At 32.0% G+C, this 22,384-nt stretch overlaps 1 protein-coding gene and 1 long non-coding RNA gene across 5 annotated transcripts in view; both read left to right on the plus strand.

Annotated features, from left to right (window-relative positions):
- LOC127736178 (semaphorin-2A-like) overlaps positions 1-22,384 on the plus strand; it is a 112,615-nt gene that overhangs the window by 66,179 nt on the left and 24,052 nt on the right. For all 4 annotated transcript variants that reach the window (XM_052246749.1, XM_052246748.1, XM_052246751.1 and 1 more), the window contains 7 exons: positions 12,400-12,499; positions 13,159-13,204; positions 14,494-14,556; positions 16,530-16,740; positions 18,070-18,213; positions 19,514-19,635; positions 21,075-21,183. In XM_052246749.1, the coding sequence (XP_052102709.1) occupies positions 12,400-12,499; positions 13,159-13,204; positions 14,494-14,556; positions 16,530-16,740; positions 18,070-18,213; positions 19,514-19,635; positions 21,075-21,183 (795 nt within the window). The remainder of the gene's footprint in view (positions 1-12,399; positions 12,500-13,158; positions 13,205-14,493; positions 14,557-16,529; positions 16,741-18,069; positions 18,214-19,513; positions 19,636-21,074; positions 21,184-22,384) is intronic.
- Positions 14,573-14,751, plus strand: LOC127736189 (uncharacterized). The gene is made up of 3 exons (XR_007998848.1): positions 14,573-14,594; positions 14,633-14,670; positions 14,709-14,751. It is a non-coding gene; the product is annotated as an uncharacterized LOC127736189 (long non-coding RNA).

Consider the following 22,384-nt stretch of genomic DNA (forward strand, 5'->3'; position numbering starts at 1 on the left):
CAAATAATAAAAAAGCTCAGAGCATGGTCTCCAGTGATTGGCAAAATATGGGACCCTACACAAGCATTAGAAGGCCCAATGAATTCAAGTATGAAAGATTTTAATAAAGTTAAAAAATCATAACAAATAGCAAAATACTAAAAGACATACAAAGAAGATTTGGATAGGCGCAATATAGCTTAGCAAGGTTAGTCAGTTGATGAGGTACAACCATGGAGACACAAATCAGACATACAAAGAAGATTTGGATAGGCACAATATAGCATAGCAAGCAGACATACAAAGAAGATTTGGATAGGTGCAATATAGCATAGCAAGGTTAGTCAGTTGATGAGGTACAACCATGGAGACACAAATCAGACATACAAAGAAGATTTAGATAGGCACAATATAGCATAGCAAGGTTAGTCAGTTGATGAGGTACAACCATGAAGACACAAATCAGACATACAAAGAAGATTTGGATAGGCGCAATATAGCATAGCAAGGTTAGTCAGTTGATGAGGTACAACCATGAAGACACAAATCAGACATACAAAGAAGATTTAGATAGGCGCAATATAGCATAGCAAGGTTAGTCAGTTGATGAGCTCTATAATTCCTTTTATTCAAAGATTATGAATTCTATTAACTTTGTTATAGGACACCCTAAAAACTATGTGTTGTAATATAGTAATTACCATCTGTTGTTCTGATCAAAATATATAATTAATGATAGAAACACAGTCCATTAAACATATTTAAAGAATATACTTATTTAATGAACGTTTTCTTCATTTAAAGGAGAAGGCAAACATTTGGCATTTGATCACATTTTAATATATTGTTTATAGATTCAGTATAATAAACAAATAATGTTTATCAATAATTTGTATGACCAGCTGTGAACATCACCAGTTCTGATCTAATTATCAACCTCATTCTATTATAATCAATATCATAACAAAAAACATGCAGCGATAATAAAATGGAATAGGTCAAATCTTCTCTGTACAATGGCTAATGTACAACAGTGAACATTTCTGTATTGTAGCAACTCACGGTGTTGCAATGAAATAGATAAAAATCTGTACAGTATTATAAATGATTTTGTATTCAATTTATCTGTTCATACGTTTTTACTAACATTTAGTCATTTGACAATGATCATATTGCAGTTGCTTACTAGAATAACCCTCAACATATTATTGTTTTCACAGACCAGACCTAGCAAAAAAAAACAGTTGCTTTATCTTTGATTGTTATCGTTCAAGAGTCATTATCAAGAATCGGGTTATTATTGAAGTGATGTTAATCTTAATCTCCCTGTGAGAATGTACTTGTGAAATCTTTAAAATAGGGGTGTGTCATTCACAATTGGATAGCCCTCTTTTGTTCCGCATTATATATATTACATAATCTGTTTAGGTAACAAGCAGAGAATGGTATTTTACAAGAAAGGAACAAATTTTAAGAGGCATTCAAAAGTCAGGTTTAAGAATTGTGTATACATGTATCTTATATCAAAATAAGTTAAGTGTTGTGAACTAGGCCAAATACTACATGTTAAAAGAGATTTATTTTGGTTTTTTGATGTCTTACTTTCAAAGTAAGATATGGGGAGTCCTTTGATAGAAGTACATTTATAGATAGGTGACCTAGACATTTTGGATTAGAAATACATTTAAAAATAGGTGACCTAGACATTTTTAATTAGAAGAGCTTGCATCCTGCATTTTATTGTGCCAATATATTCTATGTTCATCAAAATGTCAATTGAAAATTCTATGCTTGGTTGTTAACAGGAAAAAAGTTAATTCATTGTAATTACATGTAGATACAAATGTACAAAATAAAATGTATTAAGTAAAAAGTATAGCATGCATATTTGCTAATTTAAAGAAAAAGTTCTTTTAATTCATATTCATTGTAAAATGGCAAGTCCAGATTTGTAATGTTAGGGATTGAGATGAGGTATGTTTTAGATAGGCCTGGAATCCTGGCTCAATGTTCAACAGTGCAACATGAATCAGAGCTTGTTGAAGATCACAATGACCATGTGATGTACTGATTTCAGTATCATAGAATCTATCAGAATTTTCCCTCTAAGCCCACCCTATCTATAATTGTATGATCTTTATGTTCCATCTTCAAGAGAACTAATAGTTTTCTGACATGTGATCAGATTTCATGTCATTCTTGTCTTGATTCACAGCCAGTAAATTGTTGTCTATAATGGTAGGACTAATAACTTGATTGCTAGATATGTCTAGGTCAGGTGACTATTTTGTTTGCAGTATGCCTTATTTCTATAATGGTACGACTTAACATGATTACTTGATATGTCTGGGTCAGGTGACTATTTAAAACAATGCTGCAAGAATAACAACAAAAAATCCTTGAAATTTAAAATTGCAATAATCCAGTGACTACTCGTAAAGTGGTAGTCTTCTCATTTATTGTTGCGCTTGTAATAATACAACGGAAAGTAACAGCTCTGTCCTACTCAACTTTCAAATGTTTGTAATAATACAACGGAAAGTAACAGCTCTGTCCTACTCAACTTTCAATCGCTTGTAATAATACAACGGAAAGTAACAGCTCTGTCCTACTCAACTTTCAATCGCTTGTAATAATACAACGGAAAGTAACAGCTCTGTCCTACTCAACTTTCAATCGCTTGTAATAATACAACGGAAAGTAACAGCTCTGTCCTACTCAACTTTCAATCGCTTGTAATAATACAATGGAAAGTAACAGATCAGCTCTGTCCTACTCAACTTTCAATCGCTTGTAATAATACAATGGAAAGTAACAGATCAGCTCTGTCCTACTCAACTTTCAATCGCTTGTAATAATACAATGGAAAGTAACAGATCAGCTCTGTCCTACTCAACTTTCAATCGCTTGTAATCATACAATGGAAATTACAGATCAGCTCTGTCCTACTCAACTTTCAATCGCTTGTAATAATACAATGGAAAGTAACAGGTCAGCTCTGTCCTACTCAACTTTCAATCGCTTGTAATAATACAATGGAAAGTTACAGATCAGCTCTGTCCTACTCAACTTTCAATCGCTTGTAATCATACAATGGAAAGTAACAGATCAGCTCTGTCCTCAACTTTCAATGAAATACGATGATTTGATATTGTTTTGTTTTCCTGTGTCATACAGGCAAATGTCTACATGACTCAGGAATTTGCTGGTTATATTGTCTTTGTAAACCGTTATTTGCTTTGGTAAGCATCCTATGAAAGGAAGGGGGGGGTGGTGGAATTCCACAAATATATTGTACAAGACTGGGACATATGAAAACCAGCTTCTTTATTTTGTAATTTTAACCCAAAATACTATAACATATAATATGATAATGCAACATGGACTAAATTACCTTAGACTATTTTTAGCAGAAATTATTCATCAATTTACCACTTTTGCATCCAAAGCACTGCAATAAAATACATGTATATTCATTGTTAGTAGAATTATAATAAGAATAGAAGAGTGCTTTATTGTCATATTTTGGTAATGGTTGTCTGCAGTTAATGTTAAAGCAATTGTTTAACGATGTATTGATGTGTGTTCTGTCCTCACAAGGATGTCAGAGGAATGTGGAGCATTACTGTTGTCAGTTCTTTGAGGTGGCAAAAAAATTCACATTTACTGAATAACATTCAGCTGTATAAGAAATTCGGCATTGTCTCGAGGGGAGTGATGTCATTGATTTCATTAGTTCCAATATAGACAGAAAGTGGATCACATTTCCTAGGAATTTGTCTTAGAAACAGAATGAAGAGATAGTTATCCCCTAGACAGGAATGTCGATATTTGCCAGAGATAATAGAGTTGTTTTGTTATAGATCATGAAATAGATGATAGATTTGGAATTGATTAAAAAACATTGTTAAGTATAAAGATCTTACTGTTTGTCATCATTTGGATTATTTATTCATTGTGGTGGGTCTCTTATTGGTGACATGGTTTAAGTACATCGATCACATCGATTTCATACAATTTTATGATTTCACTTTCAATAGATTTTTTTCCTTTATTTTAAGAGAGAATAGGGGGAAATTTCTGCTTTAACAGTTTGACAGATTATAATTGTTACATAGAAAACCTACCTAAAAACTGACTTTATATATTGAAGTCAGTTGAAATAGGATCTAAAAACCACATTTATTGTATTAAAACCAAATTCTGATTTTTATGACTAATTAGAACATGCAGTTTTAATATGATATGTACAGTGTCAATTTAAACATAACTCAGACACACCCTAAAAAAATAAAAGCCAAAGCAACCATTCTACATATGCTATGTCAATTCCGCTTTGATTTTATAAACAATTTGAAATCTGTGTATATAGAATGATTATATAATTCATCAAAACAAATTAGGTTGTATAAATTGCATTAATTGTTAGTTTTTGAAAGCCCTAGAAAACAGATCGCAGTTACTATAAACATATAAATAGTTTGCTATAATGAATATTGTTTGATACTGACATGGTACACCAGATGGGGTAATAAATTTAGGTGTTACACATAAAAAGTACATTGAGATAAGGACCTAGGTGTTTCCTACATGTAGTCTTTTCCAGACTGATATAGACATGCTACAAGCCCCTTTCATCTCTATCACCAAACAATCTCACTGATATGTTTACTGGCAACTGCTTTAACACTGATGGCCCCAGGATACTGACTGTCTGCAGGTATCAGTGTAATGGCAAACAATTGGTTATAGCTGTTTATTTGTTAAAGGGGTTGAAAAGAGAGAAAAAATAGGAATGGACATAGACTAGAGGGAGGGTTGACGCCTTCAAACATGTTTTATCCTGCCACATTCTATATCTTTCCCGACCCAAGTTCGAAGCCTGTAATTGAGTGGTTGTTGCTTATTGCTGTTTCTCATGTTTGTTTTTTTTGTTTATTGTTTTGTAGTTTGTTCTTGTGTTATGCCATTACACCACTGTCCATGGTTAGGAAAGGGTTGGTGCCTTCAAACATGTTTAACCCCGCCACATTCTTTATGTCCCTGACCCAAATCAGGAGCCTGTAGTTCAGTGGTTGTTGTTGGTTCATGTCTGTCATGTTTTTCGTAAATTATTTTTTTATGAATTAGGCCTTTAGTTTTTTCAATTGAATTGTTTTATGTTTATCATGTCAGGGCCTTTTATAGCTGACTATAACGTATGTTTTTTTTCTCATTGATGAAGGCTGTACAGCAGCCTATAATTGCTTACATTCACTTCATTTGAACTTTGGTGGACAGTTGTCTCATTTGCAATCATACAACATCTCCTTATTTTTATATGTATATATGTAATAATAAGGAGATGTGGTATGATTGCCAATAAGACAACTATTTTTATATATATATATATATATATATATATGACTGTTTTTGGTTATGTAGCACTCTTGGTATTAGTTCATCTTAACATTTTAGCTTTGCATACCTTAGGCTTATTTTTGTCATGAAGGTTTATCCATTAAAGCCTTTCAAACATTGCATATTGTTATATTTCATTTTGATATGATAAATAGTTTAAGCTTTTGTAAGTAAACATGCATTTGTAATTTTTAGATCGAGTTTATTGATTAAGAAGTTATTCTCATTACCAAAGCTATGAGACCAGAAACTTTATGGTATTGAAAACATTGGAAATAAATAATTATATTTTAATCAAGCATGTAATTTTTATCAGGGTTTTCCCACAAACAGATGTGTAAATAACAGACAGGTATCATGTAAAATTTGATCATAGCAGGAGGCTATCTTGTGTTAGCCATTGGAGATCAAAGACCATTTCTTGTTCTGATTTGATAAAAGTTTGAAAACAGTAAAACTTGTGATTAGAGAATGATAAATTAGTATTCTTAGTAAAACAGCTATATGTTCTACTTTGATAAATACCTGTTAGAATGCTAACCAATTGAGAGGGGAAAAAATCATACATTTTTTTACTGTGGTTTAAGAAAAATTAAGTCAAATATTTCATTGTGTTGGTATAACATTGAATACAATGATTGTCACCAAATCCAAACAACAGAAAATTATGATTAATGTATAAAATATAAATAGCTTTATCCTCCTAACTAGTATAGGAAACTGTTCTCTGTAAAAGTGAATGGCTCACAACCAGTATAGGAAACTGTTCTCTGTAAAAGTGAATGGCTCACTGCTTTTACAATTTCAAAAGAAATCATCTTAGATTAATATTAGTAAAGATGCATGGTCTTACTGGATGAACGAAATGACCAAGCATGACTGTAATAATACATTTTGTGCTTGTGGTAATGGAAGTAAACAAAAAGTACTTTTCGAATTTTTAGCTGCACATTGATAGCTGTATGAGTTTGCAACGTAATATAGGAAATATGTACAATTTGATTACAGGTGATAGGTGTAAAAAACCTTAATTATATATAACACTAATTACAAATTTTTTTTCTCTTTAAAGACTTGATATAATCTTTTGGCAAGTAGTTTTTAGGATTCTCCATCTATTTGAAATAAGGAAGATTATTATATGGGTGGAGTTTCCTAAACATTTCAAGACCTTTGATAGTTACACAGTATTTCAATTGCTTAACATGATTTCAGTATTATAAAAACATGTGTTATAATTTACTAGTGTATTTACTATTATTTTTGCTTTTGATCAAACACATTGTTAAATTAGCACTAACATTAACTATATAATATATTATTATATGCGTTCTGTTTCATTTTACTGAGACCAACTTTAACTTTTGATAACCATACCTGCAATAATGTTAACAGTTCAGATGTGAAGCATCACTCAGCATATTTATAGGTTTTTTTACCTTTGCAAAACCTTCTACTATTGAGTATGAAATTACTGCAAAAATTGGTTTATGCTGAAATAAAGCAGTAAATTAGCAATTAAAGTAGGTAAAGGTATTTGATCTGGCCAAGAAGGTAGTAGTGGGTTAACTTGTGAGAAAAGGGTTCAAAGATTGGTCATTCATCCTAACTCTCCTCTAAATTAGTATAAAATGAAGGTTTAAAGTCATTATAATACAAATTTTTTATAAGTAATCTCGCTATCACCTTATCATTGTTTTTGATAGATCTAATAATTGCAGAATAATTATCAGTCTACTGTGCATGTTGCTATGCAATACTACAGGAGAATCTAATTAAATTGGATAAAACTGTAATTTAATGTTTGATATGGATTCTAAATGAAGAACAAGTGTTTTATATAAAGTAATATTTAAGCAGTTTTACATATAATAAATTATATATAAAAAATACAGGTTTTTATCAGATCCATCTTAAAATAGGATGTAATTGGTAAAAAAAATGTATTTCTATTTCCCTTCCCAGTAAAGTGACATTTATTAGAAAACCAAACTGACTGATCATTATGTTAAGAGATTGTCAAACTGATGTTTATCAGACCAGTCATACTACATGTATTTTATTTTTTGGTTTGATGTAAAGAAACAAGAGCCATCTGCTCTTAGATGTAACACAGAGATACAACACATTTCTGTAACGATCTTAACTTTTGTATATCTTTCTGACTTCTGGTGATCTTAAAGCTTCATTTCATTTGTAAACTGAAAACCAGGTTGATCTGACAATAATTCAAAGTTATTTTATTGTCTGAGTAGGATTTTTTCATTCAATGGAAATGAACCATGTATATTTTAACATTGGTATTTTGATATATAAAACATTAAGCAATGGAAAAAAATTCGAACAAATTCAATTGTACAAATAAAAAATGTCTTACATGCTTTGTTAAATTTTGTCCTTTGAAAATCTCTTTTAAATTTGGCATGCATAGTGGTTGTGCATTGTATAAAAAATAAAACCTCCTTGGTGGTCTTGTGGTATCATGCATGCTAGAGTGCGGGAGGTCATTGGTTTTGGTCTTTGCCCAATTTAAACCAAAGACTTTAAAATTGGATATACTGCTTCTCGCTAAACACCAGCATTAAACTGTAAAGGCAAAGACTGGTCAGCTAAGAGTCAGAATAAAGTGTCTGTGTAGGGTAACATGTCTTTCTGGGTTACCTTGGTAACTAGCACTTTAAAAATCTGTCTCTGTTGATGGTCTAGTGAACATCAGGATTCATATTATCACATTGTCATGGTTGCCACCAATTTATGACATTACCCAAATAAAATTAATATTTTCAGTTCAAATTTTACAAAATGAAAAAGTCACTTTATTTCTTTTTTGTGCCTGAAGAGTTTTCAGGTTTCCTTTTCATCAGAAAAGCTTCAACCCAAAATTTGAAAGCTAAGGATGTACTTGTAAAATTGAGGTTAAAGGTTATAAAAAAGAAGATGTGGTATGATTGCCAATGAGACAACTCTCCACAAGAGACCAAATGACACAGAAATTAACAACTATAGGTCACTATACGGCCTTCAAAAATGAGCAAAGCCCATACAGCACAGTCAGCTATAAAAGGCCCCGAAATGACAATGTAAAACAATTCAAACGAGAAAACTAACTGCCTAATTTATGTAAAAAAAATGAATGAAAAACAAATATGTAACACATAAACAAACGACAACCACTGAATTACATGCTCCTGACTTGGGACAGGCACATACATACAGAATGTGGCGCGGTTAAAAGTTAGCGGGATCCCAACCCTCCCCCTAACCTGAGACAGTGGTGTAACAGTACAACAGAAGAAGGAACTATAAAAATCAGTTGAAAGAGGCTTAACTCATCAGATGTTAGTATTGATGATTTTTTTAATTCCTTAAAAGTATCTCGTATCTAAATAGATTTACTTCATTAGCATGTATACAGTCTTATCTGTCTGCATTATACAGACATTTCAATCCTAGTTGATTGTTTATACAATCTTTACGTGTCATTGCTTGAAAATTTCAACAAAAAATCGATGAATTTTGAGTATAAAGAGAAGGCCATCTACGTTTGAGGCATGAAAACATCCTAATGAAAAGGCTTAGAAACCTGTAATGTGTAGAACAATAAGTAGAATGCTGAAATAAATGCAGATTAACAATAAATGTCTAATTTGATAAAAGAATGTGTTGTGAAACCAGACCAATATTGATTTAGGGTATTTATCAGCTTGTTTATTACACCGTTGATAACATTTAATAACCTAAAATACTGTTTTTGTTGTTGGAAGTATACCTTGCTGATTATTTGCTAAATACTTGTAAATATGACCACCTTATCATAATACAAGATTGGACAGACTTACAGTAACATGATAATTGTAAAATAAATTTGATTTCTTATCTGGGAACTTATTGACAGTATCTCATTATGATAGGTAGTCCAAATACAGACTATATTAGCATATTTGGTTATTGTATACTATTCAATGTTTGTTTAACCTCTGTCCAATCAGTTATAAAGGAAATTGTATCCAAATTTGAGAGAAACCTAGGCTATCGGAATGTAGGTATGCCAAGAGGCATGTTCGCTTAAGTTTCATAACTTAAAAAGTCATTTGTTCTGATGTCTTTTAAATTAATTTTAGAAAGGACTTCCCTGTCAAATCAATGCTTATACTGTCTAAATGTCCATTGATGTTAATGATGGACCCATTATCAGCTCAAAGGTCAAGATTTCCACTTCAATCCTTAATTTTCAATGGGTAATTTCTGCCAAGCATTTAAAAATTAAAAGATAATTGTATTTGCTAATTTGTCTTTATTTATTCATTTCTTCCAATTTCTTGCCAACCAGTCAAATCATTGAAGATTAGATGTTTGTTCAGAAAGGTCCATTTTAAATTCAGATTTATTTATGCATCTGAACATTCGCCACTTGGTATTATCATCATAACAATAAAATTGACATATCTTGATTTATTAAAAAAAATTAATCCATCTTCCTGTGTATAACCTTACAATTTTTTCTATGTAATTAGCAATTTAAAACAAAATGTCCTGTGTTTTCGACAACAGGGTAGTAAAGATTTTCCCATTAGATACACAGTTTTATTATGAAATACTATTTCCTGAGATTGTTACACCCTAGATACGTGCAACTTACAGTGTACTTAAGGTTATTTATTCATGGGTTGTGACCATTGATTCCTTTGAAAACCTATTTGTTTCGAATATGTCTGTGAACCATAGTTTACAGTAAATATTACGCTTGATGGAAAATGTGGGATAAATCTTTATCTAAAAGTTGCAAGTTTTTCTGAGGCTGTTATTTCTGTCTGTTCTGGTATGTGATTCAGTTTTTTTTGTCAATTTGTTGACATTGAAACCAAGGAGAACTCTGTTGATTGAAAATCCATACATATTTGTTGACAGGAATTTTCCAAACACATTCTAAGAAAATATTTTGAGAGGGAATAAATATTAAAATTCCTGTCACCAAAGTTTGAGATCCACCCTAAATAGTTCAGTGTCATTGACATATATATATGTTTATTTTGCCCTAACAATGAAGTTATTTAAGTGTTTAATAATTGATTACTTGCAACACCCAGTGTAACAAACTTGAGTTATGTTATTTCAAAATTACAGTTCAGGAAATAATTATTATACCACCGCTTTAAAAAAGTGGGGGTATACTGTTTTACCTCTGTCTGTCCGTCCGTTCTTCCATCCGTTCGTCTGTCCATCCTTCAGTCAGTCCCATGAATATTTTTCGTCCCATCTTTCACAGAAACTACATCATAAGGATTTCTGAAATTTGGTTTCAGGGTTTATATAAGTCAGCTATACAGTGTGATGCTTTTTCAGATTCATCACTCAACAACTTCCTGTTTACCGAACACTTACATATTTTTACACTATTAAAATTATCAACTTGCGGCAGGGGTATCATCAGTGAGCAGTAGCTCGCAGTTTCACTTGTTTCATTTGTTCATAATTGAAAAATTTGGTATAAAAACTAATTTGTTAGCATCTTTTGCAATTTTTGCAGCACTGATTTTTTATTTAACTGATATGATAATTTATTGTTAGAAAATCACCTTTATTTTGAAATGATTGACAAAAAACAAATGAGAGCACCTTGGTACCAAGCATCATATTCTATAACTTCTTACAAGTTTTCAGGTGTGTCCCTTACTTACTTCCTGTTTGTCACATATATGTATGTTCTGTACATTGATGTATAGTTAAATAATTTGAGTTGTATTTTCTCAGCAACTACAAATCATAGCTAATTGATATTTGGTACCAAGTTTTATATTGGTAGACAAAGTCATGAGCATATATTTGATATATGTATATTTTCTGTTACTGAAAAGGAACAGCAGGGGTATATATTAGTTAGTTGTAGTCTCACACATTAGCTTGTTTGTTTTTTTTTGTGCAAAACCCCTCTTTTGAGTTGATCGACCCACTCAAAATGTTCAATAATGAAACAATATTTGTGACAGCCTAAAACTTCTATCATAGCAATGTTGTTGTTTTGTAGTTGTAATGTAGTTCCCCTGTACTGTTTAGGAGATATCACCACTTGTATACATATCTACATTTAATTAGTTAACCATTTCAATCATTTCCTTCTAGAACATCTTGAATTATGAATAAAATGTAATGTTTCACTTGGTTCTATTTAAGTATCACTTGAACTTGTTTTGAAACTCTGCCAGAAAATTGGATTTCTGTTGAATTGTCCTTTTAGAGAGATAGTTGGACTTGAATACTTAAGTGAGGGGTGGGTGAAAGGGGTGTCGTCCTGAATTAAAAAAAAATAAAGGGTTCTTTCCCAGATCCCAAGAAATTAATCATTAATTCCTGTGTCCTGACAAGTGTAAATACTGAATTCCCACCAAAAACGTCCTTCCCAAGTAGATGGCAAAAAAATGAATATCTATAGGTTGCATTTCTGTAAATATTGACAATGCAATTTCCCATAGGAACTCCTTTTACGGCTAAAACTGTACCACTTTTACTATGAAGTTTTGAAAAAAATCATATCCTAGAATGGAAAGTTCATATGCACTACAATTTTTTTCAAAGGTCAAAATATAGGGCTGTGCGGCATATTTTCAACGTTTATATGCCCCGAACTTCTAAGAGTTTAAACTAACACTAAATTTCTTAACTATCCCTACCTTGACTGTGGGATTACCTCAGATTTCTATATAGACAATATGCATATGTATATTTACTGGTAACATTCCCAAGTTATGTCTCTATGAGATGAAACCTAGAGGTCATAACTGGGAACCAGTATATAAACAAAATTAATTATCTATGAATATTCTATATCTCCCCAAAAGAGGCGTGGTTTGAGAAACAGCTGTATTTACAAAGTGCAACCTATAGGCTACACAAACTAAGAATTGTGAGGCAACTATAGGTTATACCAACATTTTAAGTATTTGAAACAAGGGATGTTTCTCATTACAAAACAAATTTCCATGTGAATTTGAATTTCTAAAATGTTTCTTTTTTCTTTTTCAGAACTGAATATAAACACCTACTCTCCAGATACATCACAAGCTTCTTATTATCGCTTCTTATTAGTAGATCCTACAGCCAAACTTTTATTGGTTGGTTCTATGTAAGTATGGCTTCGTCTTTAAAATACTGCACTATTATAAGCAATAAATAGATAGACACAACTACTGTAAGTTCAGAAAGTTTAGCAAATAATATTGTGATTGTTGATCAGTGGACAAACATCCGAAATTATTTATTGCAATTTCATAAAATGTGGCATACAAATAATGCTATCAAAATTTAAGATAAGTGATTAAAGTTAAAATGGGAAACATTAAAACAGATAAAGCAGTTTTAAAATAGCAACTTCTATGGGAGTTTTAAGTTTAATGACACTTAATTAGAACTTTTCATTTGTATATTAGTCAATCTTTTTTTCAGAAAGTCTTTCATGGCTGGTTTCTTTTAGGGAAAGTTAAGAAAGAAAAAAAAAGAAAAAATTTATACATCTCTATTCAGTTGATAAGTGAAAATGAGGTTCAGCAGTTCTTTCCAAATAAATCTTACCATGAACTATAGTACCGGTAAATAATAAGTTATATGATGATATTTTGTAAAAAAAAAATAGTTCAGGCTCACTTAAAAAAATTGCTTGTAATAATGCACAGATATATTTGACCATGAACCAAAAAAACAGAAAAATCTGAAAAAGGTATGTCCATGAACATTGTATTCCTTATTTCTCTTTTAAATTTAACATGTTTGTTCTTTTTTTTTCAGGAATAAAGTAACCATTCTTAATTTGACTAACATTTCATCATCTAAGGTTAGTAACACAATGTATAGATACTAGTTTTGTATGGAAAAGTACACCAGCAGTAAATATGTTGAATTCAATAGAAAACAATATTTAAGTTATCCATAAAGTTTGACAATTAGTATTCTTCTCAATTTAACATTACTGATATATAACATGGATCACATGAATCATCGAAAAATACTGGACAGCACAACAGACCACTTCTACTACACTCAGCACTTCCCCTCCAATAAAATACTGAACAGCACAACAGACCACATCTACTATACTCAGCACTCCCCCTCCAAAAAAATACTGAACAGCACAACAGACCACATCTCCTACACTCAACACTCCCCCTCCAAAAAAATACAATGTTTATAAATGTGGTCAGATATATGTTTATGTATATGTCTTGGTAACAATCCTATAATTTTGGATTTTAAACCAATAAAATATCTTATCTTATCTTACTACACTCAACACCCCCCTCCAAAAAAAATATTGGACAGGACAACAGACGACATCTACTACACTCAACACTCCCCCTCCAATAAAATACTAGACAGCACAACAGACTACATCTTCTACACTCAACACTCCCCCTCCAAAAAAATAATAGACAGCACAACAGACCACATCTACTACACTCAACACTCCCCCTCCAAAAAATACTGGACAGCACAACAGACCACATCTACTACACTCAACACTCCCCTTCCAAAAAATACTGGACAGCAGAACAGACTACATCTTCTACACTCAACACTCCCCCTCCAAAAAATACTGGACAGCACAACAGACCACATCTACTACACTCAACACTCCCCTCCAATGAAATACTGGACAGCACAGCTGACCACATCTACTACACCCAACACTTCCCCTCCAAAAAAATACTCGACAGCACAACAGACGACATCTTCTACACTCAACACTCCCCCTCCAAAAAATACTGGACAGCACAACAGACCACATCTACTACACTCAACACTCCCCTCCAATGAAATACTGGACAGCACAGCAGACCACATCTACTACACCCAACACAACCCTCCTCCGAAAAAATAACAGACTTGCAAAAAAACAATCAAAATCACATGGTCCAAAAAGTCATTTATTTTGTTGAGTATATAACTTGAAAAACAAAGAAAAAATAATTGGTAAACTGTCTGTACAAAACTGTAAATCAGACAGAGTAATTACAGAATTGATTCAAACAAATAAAAGAATGAAATTTGATATATAGAATATCTGGAAGAAAATAAATGCAATCATATTGTATTCCATCTGACCATCTGATTTTGTTTTTACAGCAAGTTATAGATCTGAAGCCTGATCAGGATAAGCTGAACTACTGTACTTATCAAAAACCAGAGGTAAGATTGGCGGAAACTTAAAACATCAAAAACCAGAGGTAAGATTGGGGGAAACTTAAAACATCTAAAACCAGAGGTAAGATCGGGGGAAACTTAAAACATCAAAAACCAGAGGTAACATTTGGGGAAACTTAAAATATCAAAAACCAGAGGTAAGATTGGGGGAAACTTAAAACATCAAAAACCAGAGGTAAGATTTGGGGAAACTTAAAACATCAAAAACCAGAGGTAAGATTGAGGGAAACTTAAAACATCAATAGTATTACCATTAAATGATGTGATGTGTTACCATCCATTTACTGGACCTTTGGATCTCCAACTGTCAGAAATATTAGTTCTAGCAGTTACAATAAGACAAAGTTCACTTAACCCTTTCAAATGGTGTATATGCATTTCTGACTTGCTTAATATTCAAACTATGGCATTCCACTGTCAAACATGTCAAAATATTTTACTATATATAATAGGGTGACGACTAGACAATGGATAAATACAGTGTCTTTTTCAATAAAAGAACATGTAAAAATATACGGCTTTCAGCTGTTGTCTGCTCTTTGGTCGGGTTGTTGTCTCCTTGACATATTCCCCATTTCCATTCTCAATTTTACATCTTAATGTTATATAAGTGGGAGAATTAACTAGAATAACAAATATAAGACAATCATCGACAGAAATTTTACATTGAGAAGAAAACTTAAACAAAATCTCTTACTATGAAAAAGGAATACAGTTTTGATGTATATGACAGCAATCTCATGAAATAATAGGAATTGACCATATATCAAAGGAAGAATATTATTTATTGCTGTCCTTCATCATAACAAATGCTTTATTCATCAATAGAAGTTACATATGTACATGAAAACAATAGAAATTACATATGTACATGAAAACAATAGAAGTTACATATGTATATGAAACAATAGAAGTTACATATGTACATGAAAACAATAGAAGTTACATATGTACATGAAAACAATAGAAGTTACATATTTATTTGAAAACAATAGAAATAGCATATGTACATGAAAGCAATAGAAGTTACACATGTACATGAAAACAATAGAAGTTACATATGTACATGAAAACAATAGAAGTTACATATGTACATGAAAACAATAGAAGTTACATATGTACATGAAAGCAATAGAAGTTACATATGTACATGAAAACAATAGAAGTTACACATGTACATGAAAACAATAGAAGTTACATATGTACATGAAAACAATAGAAGTTACATATTTATTTAAAAACGATAGAAGTTACATATGTATATGAAAACAATAGAAGTTACATATGTACATGAAAGCAATAGAAGTTACATAGTACATGAAAACAATAGAATATACATATTTATTTGAAAAGAATAGAAATTACAAATTGTTATTCATTGTATTTGAAAAATAGGAACAAAAGTATCAAAAAGTCTGTACAGTGACTTGTTGAAGGAAAAATTATCAACTGTATTTTTTTTACATCTTTATCCTTTGACCTTTATGGATAGTTGTCTAAAATAGCAGTCATAACTCATTTCCTTAATTTCATACTAAACAAATCCACCAAGACCATATAAGATCAGTATAAAAATAAGGAGATGTGGTATGATTGTCAATGAGACAACTATCCACCAGAGTTCAAATGAAGTGGATGTAAGTAATTATAGGCAACTGTACTGCCTTCAATAATGAGAAAAACCCATACCGTATGGTCGGCTATGAAAGGCCCCGACCAGTTTGCCTGAGTTATTTTACCAACAATTACATAATTTTGAAAACAAGAAATTTATGGACAACATAGATCATTAATGAATTGTTATTCATGTGATTGCTTTAAAAAATAACTGATTAAAATGTATGTTAAACACCTGTGTCCTAAATATACAGCTTCCATCATTACCTGCATCTTTATTGAAAATAATTGCAGCTGTTTTTTTTCTGCTGAAACTTATTTCGTATACATTTTCTTTTCAGACACCAAATTGCCAAAATCATATTCGTTTTATCACAAACACTAAGGACAGTCCAGACAGTCCAGAATATTACTTGTGTGGGACTAATGCTCTCAGTCCCGCAGGATATAAAATTAACTATACATCGAATGGAAACGAGTTCAAGGCCACAAATTTGGGTGGTGCTGCATGTTCTGATGACCCATTTAGTAACCTTACAGCTATATATGTCAGTAAGTACAGAGGATAGAGTAAATCTGTTTTATTCACTAATCTTGCAAGCAATTTTATCACACTGTTCCATTTTGACTCTCTTGGGATGAAAGTCACAGATGTGAGACATAAGTGTTGCTTTTCAGGTGGAGACAACAGTGAGGTTTCGTCAATAATTATTATTTTTTCTGCTTAAGTTAGTTTGATAGGAACTACTTGTGATTGATCATTGATATTTTTACCACTATTTTGAGGCCCTGCCTCCTAGGTCGTGGTCCAGTGACTTTGAAAGCAATTTTCAATTTTAAGTTTTCTGCTTAAGTTAGGTCGATAGCAAAAAGTAAAATAACAAAATTACAGAACTCCAAGGAAAATTCAAAATGGAAAAGTCCCTTATCAAATGGCAAAATCAAAACTCAAACACACCACACAAATGGAAAACAACTTATGCTAGATCAATGATATTTCGTAAAAAGTTGCATTATTATCAGTACATATCAGTTTGACCACTATTTTTTGAGGCCCTGCCCCCTAATTCATAGTCCAGTGACTTTGAACTGATAAGCATTTTTCAATGTTAAGTTATCTGCTTAAGTAAGTTTGATAGGGACAACTTGTGATTGATAATTACTATCAGTACATATCAGTTCGAAAATCAGTGTTGATCAGTTATTTTTAAAAGAGTAAAGCCCCTTGGATATATTAATAATATGGAAAATTACTTTGCAATTTCTCTCATGTGTTCAATTATTGCCAGATTGTCATGAAATTTATATCAAAGGTTTATATCAGCAATGTCTTGGACAAGTTCTAAAATCAGTGCTGATCATGATTTTTGTTAGTTTTGCCACTTGGAAATATTAATTGTATGGAAAATGCATTCAATCGTGTATTTCTCTAAGATATTTATAAAAAGTGTTTGAAGAACTAGAAAAAAAATTTTATGCCCCCGCCATAGCTTAGGGGGCATTATGTTTTACCCTTGTCCATCTGTAAGTACGTACGTACATCCCAAAATTGGTTTCCGTTCTCTAACTTAAGTTTGCCTCAACTAAATGTTAAGAAACTTATAAACAAAGCTTATTACCACAAAACTCAGATCAAGTACAAATTTTGGTAGTGTGACTTTTACAGTTCTTCGAGTTATTTCCCTTTATAACGTTATATGCAAGCGGGGGCATCATCTATGTCCCATGGACACATTCCCCCTTTATTTAGGTAGTGTCCAGTGACAGATTAAATATATACAATGTGGGGGACAAATGGAACTCTGTTCTTTAATTATGAAATTGAAATATACTTCTGTATTTGACATGAAAATTGTGTAAAATGAAATCTTATTGTTGCAGAAAATGGCAACCCAAATAATAAAGAGTTAATGTATTATGGAGCAACAGCATTTGATAGATCTACAATTTACAGACCTATAGAACGACCTGATGGAGTAGTAGCAGAGTTCATGAAAGGTGTCTTCAGTAATAAATGGATGAAAAGTAGGTTATAGAACTTTACCAGTGGTCAGTTGCTTATTTTTAATTCTTCCATTTCTTACATGACAATCTGCATATTTTCATTTTCTTCCACAATTAATTTTTAATATCTGTTATATATTAAGCACATTTTTTGCTGAATAGCCTGATGGTGAAACCTTGTCAGTTTTCAGCAACATTCTCATTACCAATCAGACTTGAATTTGAATGAGGTTAAAGGTTTTCCAATGGCCTAGCATTGAAGTATGTTTTGATAAAAACTTGAGACCTTCAGTACCGAAAAGTCTTGTTGTAATCTTGAACTTTGACCTCTGACATTGAATGCTCTCATGCCCAAGTACTGGAATATGTTTGATTAGACTAGCTCTATTCTGCTCACAAGTTTTTAGTCCCCTACCAACGAAGTCAAAGGGGACTTTAGGTTTGCACTCCGTCTGTCTGTCTGTCCATCCATCAGTCCGGCAAATCAGTTTTCCACACTTTTTTCGTCATGCATGAAGGTATTGATTTAATAATTGGTATATATAGTTTTATCATGACAAGTTACAGATCAAGTTGGAATTTTGTTCCGGTCTGATGATTTTGTTCAGAGTTATGGTTCTTGGACTTAGAAATTCACTCAATCAGTTTTCCACACTTTTTTTTTTGTAATGCTTGAAGATATAGGTTATTAATAGGTATATAGTTTTATCTTGATACAGATAATGTTTTAATTTTGTTCCGGTCTGATGATTTTGTGCAGAGTTACGGTCCTTTGACTTAGAAATTCACACAAATAATCAGTTTTTCACACTTTTTTTTGTCATGCTTGAAGATATTGACTTGATATTTGTTATGTAGTTTACACCATGACAAGTTATAGATCAAGTTGGCATTTTGTTCCAGTACAATGAATTTTTAACCGGTAGGGGACTATGTATTGCCATGCAATACTCTTAAGAATTCTTGTTAACTCCCAAATTTTAATTAAGTCCTTAAAAATATAAAAAAACTGTTCATGACCAAGTACCGAAGAGAAGACCTGACCTCTATGTTGTTTACATGAGTATATGAATTACTGAAAGACAAGAGCTTTAATACATCAATATCATCAACCACCATAAGAGAACATGCATAAAAACAATGTTTGCTTGCTCTTATTATTATTTATTCCTTTTTTGTTATCTCTTCAATTGTAATATTTGATGTTTCTTGTTTTAAATAAATATGGTGAAAAGATAGTCATGATTTAGCCAGACATTGATGTATATTGAATAAAGTCATATAATATAATAAACCTGTTGACATTTTCTATTTTTTCCAGATCCCCAGTTTGCAGGTTCTTTTAGTGTAGATGAAAGAGTTTTCTTCTTCTTTAGAGAAATAGCTGTAGAAACAGAGTTTATAGAAACCAAATTGTATTCACGTGTAGGAAAAGTCTGCAAGGTTTGTTACATTAACTTGATAGTAACATTACTCATTCACAAGGGTCGGGATGGAGGTCCATCATTTCTTCATTCCTTAACCCCTTTTTCATTATTCTTTTTTTATTTTGCCATAATTCTCTATTCTCTATTTTTTAGCCTATTTTTCTCTACCAATATCCTTTATTGTGAACTTTTTGCCCATTATGCTCTATTCTGTAAACACAGCCAGACCCTTAATCATTATTAATGAACATATGTTAGTTTTCAATAGTTAAAAAAGGCATGGTTGACATTTTTGAAGAGATCAAATAAAAAATGTATACTATACTTGAAATTGGATTTTATTGTTCACACGAAAGTCTGCCTCAGTGCAAAATAGTTATTTTTATTCAAAGTTTCAAATAATAAGTAATTTGAAGTCTATAACCACATGGCTAATTGGTATCACTCCTGTATGTGACATAATTCACAGTTAAGCAAAAGACTTCCTGATTGAGTCTATAACTGGGGTGGTAAATGACCTTGACTGGCTATAAATCCTGATAAAGATGTCTTCCTCCAAATATATCTCACTTCTATTTTAGCCAACGAAATAGCTGCATTAAAGCAATACATTTCAGATTATTTTTGCGACAAGAGCGGCAGTATGTCGAGACAGGGATTACTATCCAACAGCAGCATTGTATAAAGCTTTATATTTCAGAAGGAAGAAGACTGGATGCTTCATACCTTGTATGCAGATACCTTGTGTTACAAAGTTTCCGTTTGTCATATGTCCATTGTCCTTGACCCCATTTACATAGTTCAGTGACTGCTTGAAAAAAAAATTTAATTTTTTTGTCATGTGAATTTCTCGTTTATTATAAGTAATAGGATAACTATATTTGGTATATGGGTTCCTTGTAACGTCTACAAGTTTGTCATACAGGGGTCACCTGACCTCGACTTCATTTCTTGGATCAGTGATCAAGGTTAAAGTTACATGATTAGGTCAATTTTTCAAATGCTATAAGCTGTGGTTATATATGGTGTATGGAATGATTGTAAGGGTACATGTCAGTGTGGCAGGTTTCATCTGACATTGACCTCGTTTTCATTGTTCATTGGTCAATGTTAAGTTTTTGTGTTTTGGTCTGTTTTTCAATTACCATAAACAATTGTTCAGCTATATTCCATATTTGGAATAATTGTAAGGTTTACATGTCTGTCTGGCAGGATTTATCTGACCTTGACCTCATTGTCATAGATCATTAAAAATATTAAGTTTATGTAATACTTTTAGTAAAACCTTTATCTTTTTAAAGACTTTCAAAATAAAATCAATGGTCAGTAAAGCAAACGAGACATTTTAGCATGTGCACTCTTGTTTGTGTATGGTATTACATTATTATGTAATTGTATATATTTAAGGAAGTTAGGTATTTAGAAGTTTAGTGTTTTATTTAATTTTTTTTGCAGAAAGATGTAGGTGGTGATTCCTTGTTAAGAAATAAATGGACAAGTTACCAGAAAGCTCGACTGAACTGTTCCCTGTCGGGAGCTTTCCCATTGTATTTTGATGTCATACGTAAGTTCTTACATCAAAGTCATAACACATTCCAAATATCTGATTTACAGCATTATAAAACATGATCGATCAAGTCAGACTTTTGCAAAATATTCCTTAATTTTTCAAGTCAGTTATTTTTTTTGGGGTTGAATCATTATTTTTCTTTAAAGAAGAAGATGTGATTTCATTTGAATTGAGAGACAACTAACCACCAGAGATATGATGTGGATGTAAGGAACTATATGTCACTGTACAGCCTTAAACAATGAGCCAAAACCCATATTGTTGTATGACCGCAAAATTTTTTTTTGTCGTATATTGGTATCACATCGTCGTCGTCGTCCGAAGACATTTCGTTTCCGGACTCATGAAATTTAAAGATAAGGTTTATAATCACAAAGGGAAGGTTGGGATTGATTTTGGGGGTTATGGTCCCAACAGTTTAGGAATTAGAAGCCAAAAAAATAACTTGTGGAACAGTGTATGGATCTCTGAAATTATACCTCAAGTTTCCATACCACAAAGGGATGGTTAGGATTGGCTTTCGGGGGTTATGGCTCAAACCGTTTAGGAACTAGGGGCAAAAAAGTGAGAAAAAACAAGGGTGTCCTGGTTAATGGAAAATTACAGTGTAAGGGAGGTAATTCAAACCAACTTTGAATTACCTCCTTTACACTGCTTTTAAATTATGTATAAAGAATTTTTTTATTGTCTTGAGGTGATTAGCTGTCAATTCATTTTTAGAAGTTACTATTTTAATAATTTTAAAAATGCTGATTAAGGTTAATTAATTTTAGCTATGATTATGTATGTCATTTTCTATTTTAAGACTTCTATGATGTATTTAAATGGGTTATTATGATTGCAAACTCCATTGGAAATTTGAATTGAAATTATGACCATGACTGAGGGATAGAATTTATTTTGGAAAAAGGGGGTGGGAGGTTAAAAAAAAATTGGTGGTGGGGGGTTGGGGGGGGGGACAATTTTTTCTCCTCAAGATTTCAGAAATCAAAAAAGAAAATCCTTCAAATTTAATTTTTTTTTTTTAAAAAGGGGGGGGGGGGGGGGGGGAGAGGTCAATTCGCAACAGCATAGTGTATTGCACAAAAGCAAAAAATTGAATATAAATTCAAATCATATAACCAATTCTAAGTTCTTTGACTACAGTTATTCTGTGTCAGAATCCTTTTATGTGTCAAATATGTAATTACAATCC

Source organism: Mytilus californianus, unplaced genomic scaffold, assembly GCF_021869535.1.
Source record: "Mytilus californianus isolate M0D057914Y unplaced genomic scaffold, xbMytCali1.0.p SCAF_3, whole genome shotgun sequence".
In the NCBI taxonomy this organism is placed as follows: Eukaryota; Metazoa; Mollusca; class Bivalvia; order Mytilida; family Mytilidae; genus Mytilus; species Mytilus californianus.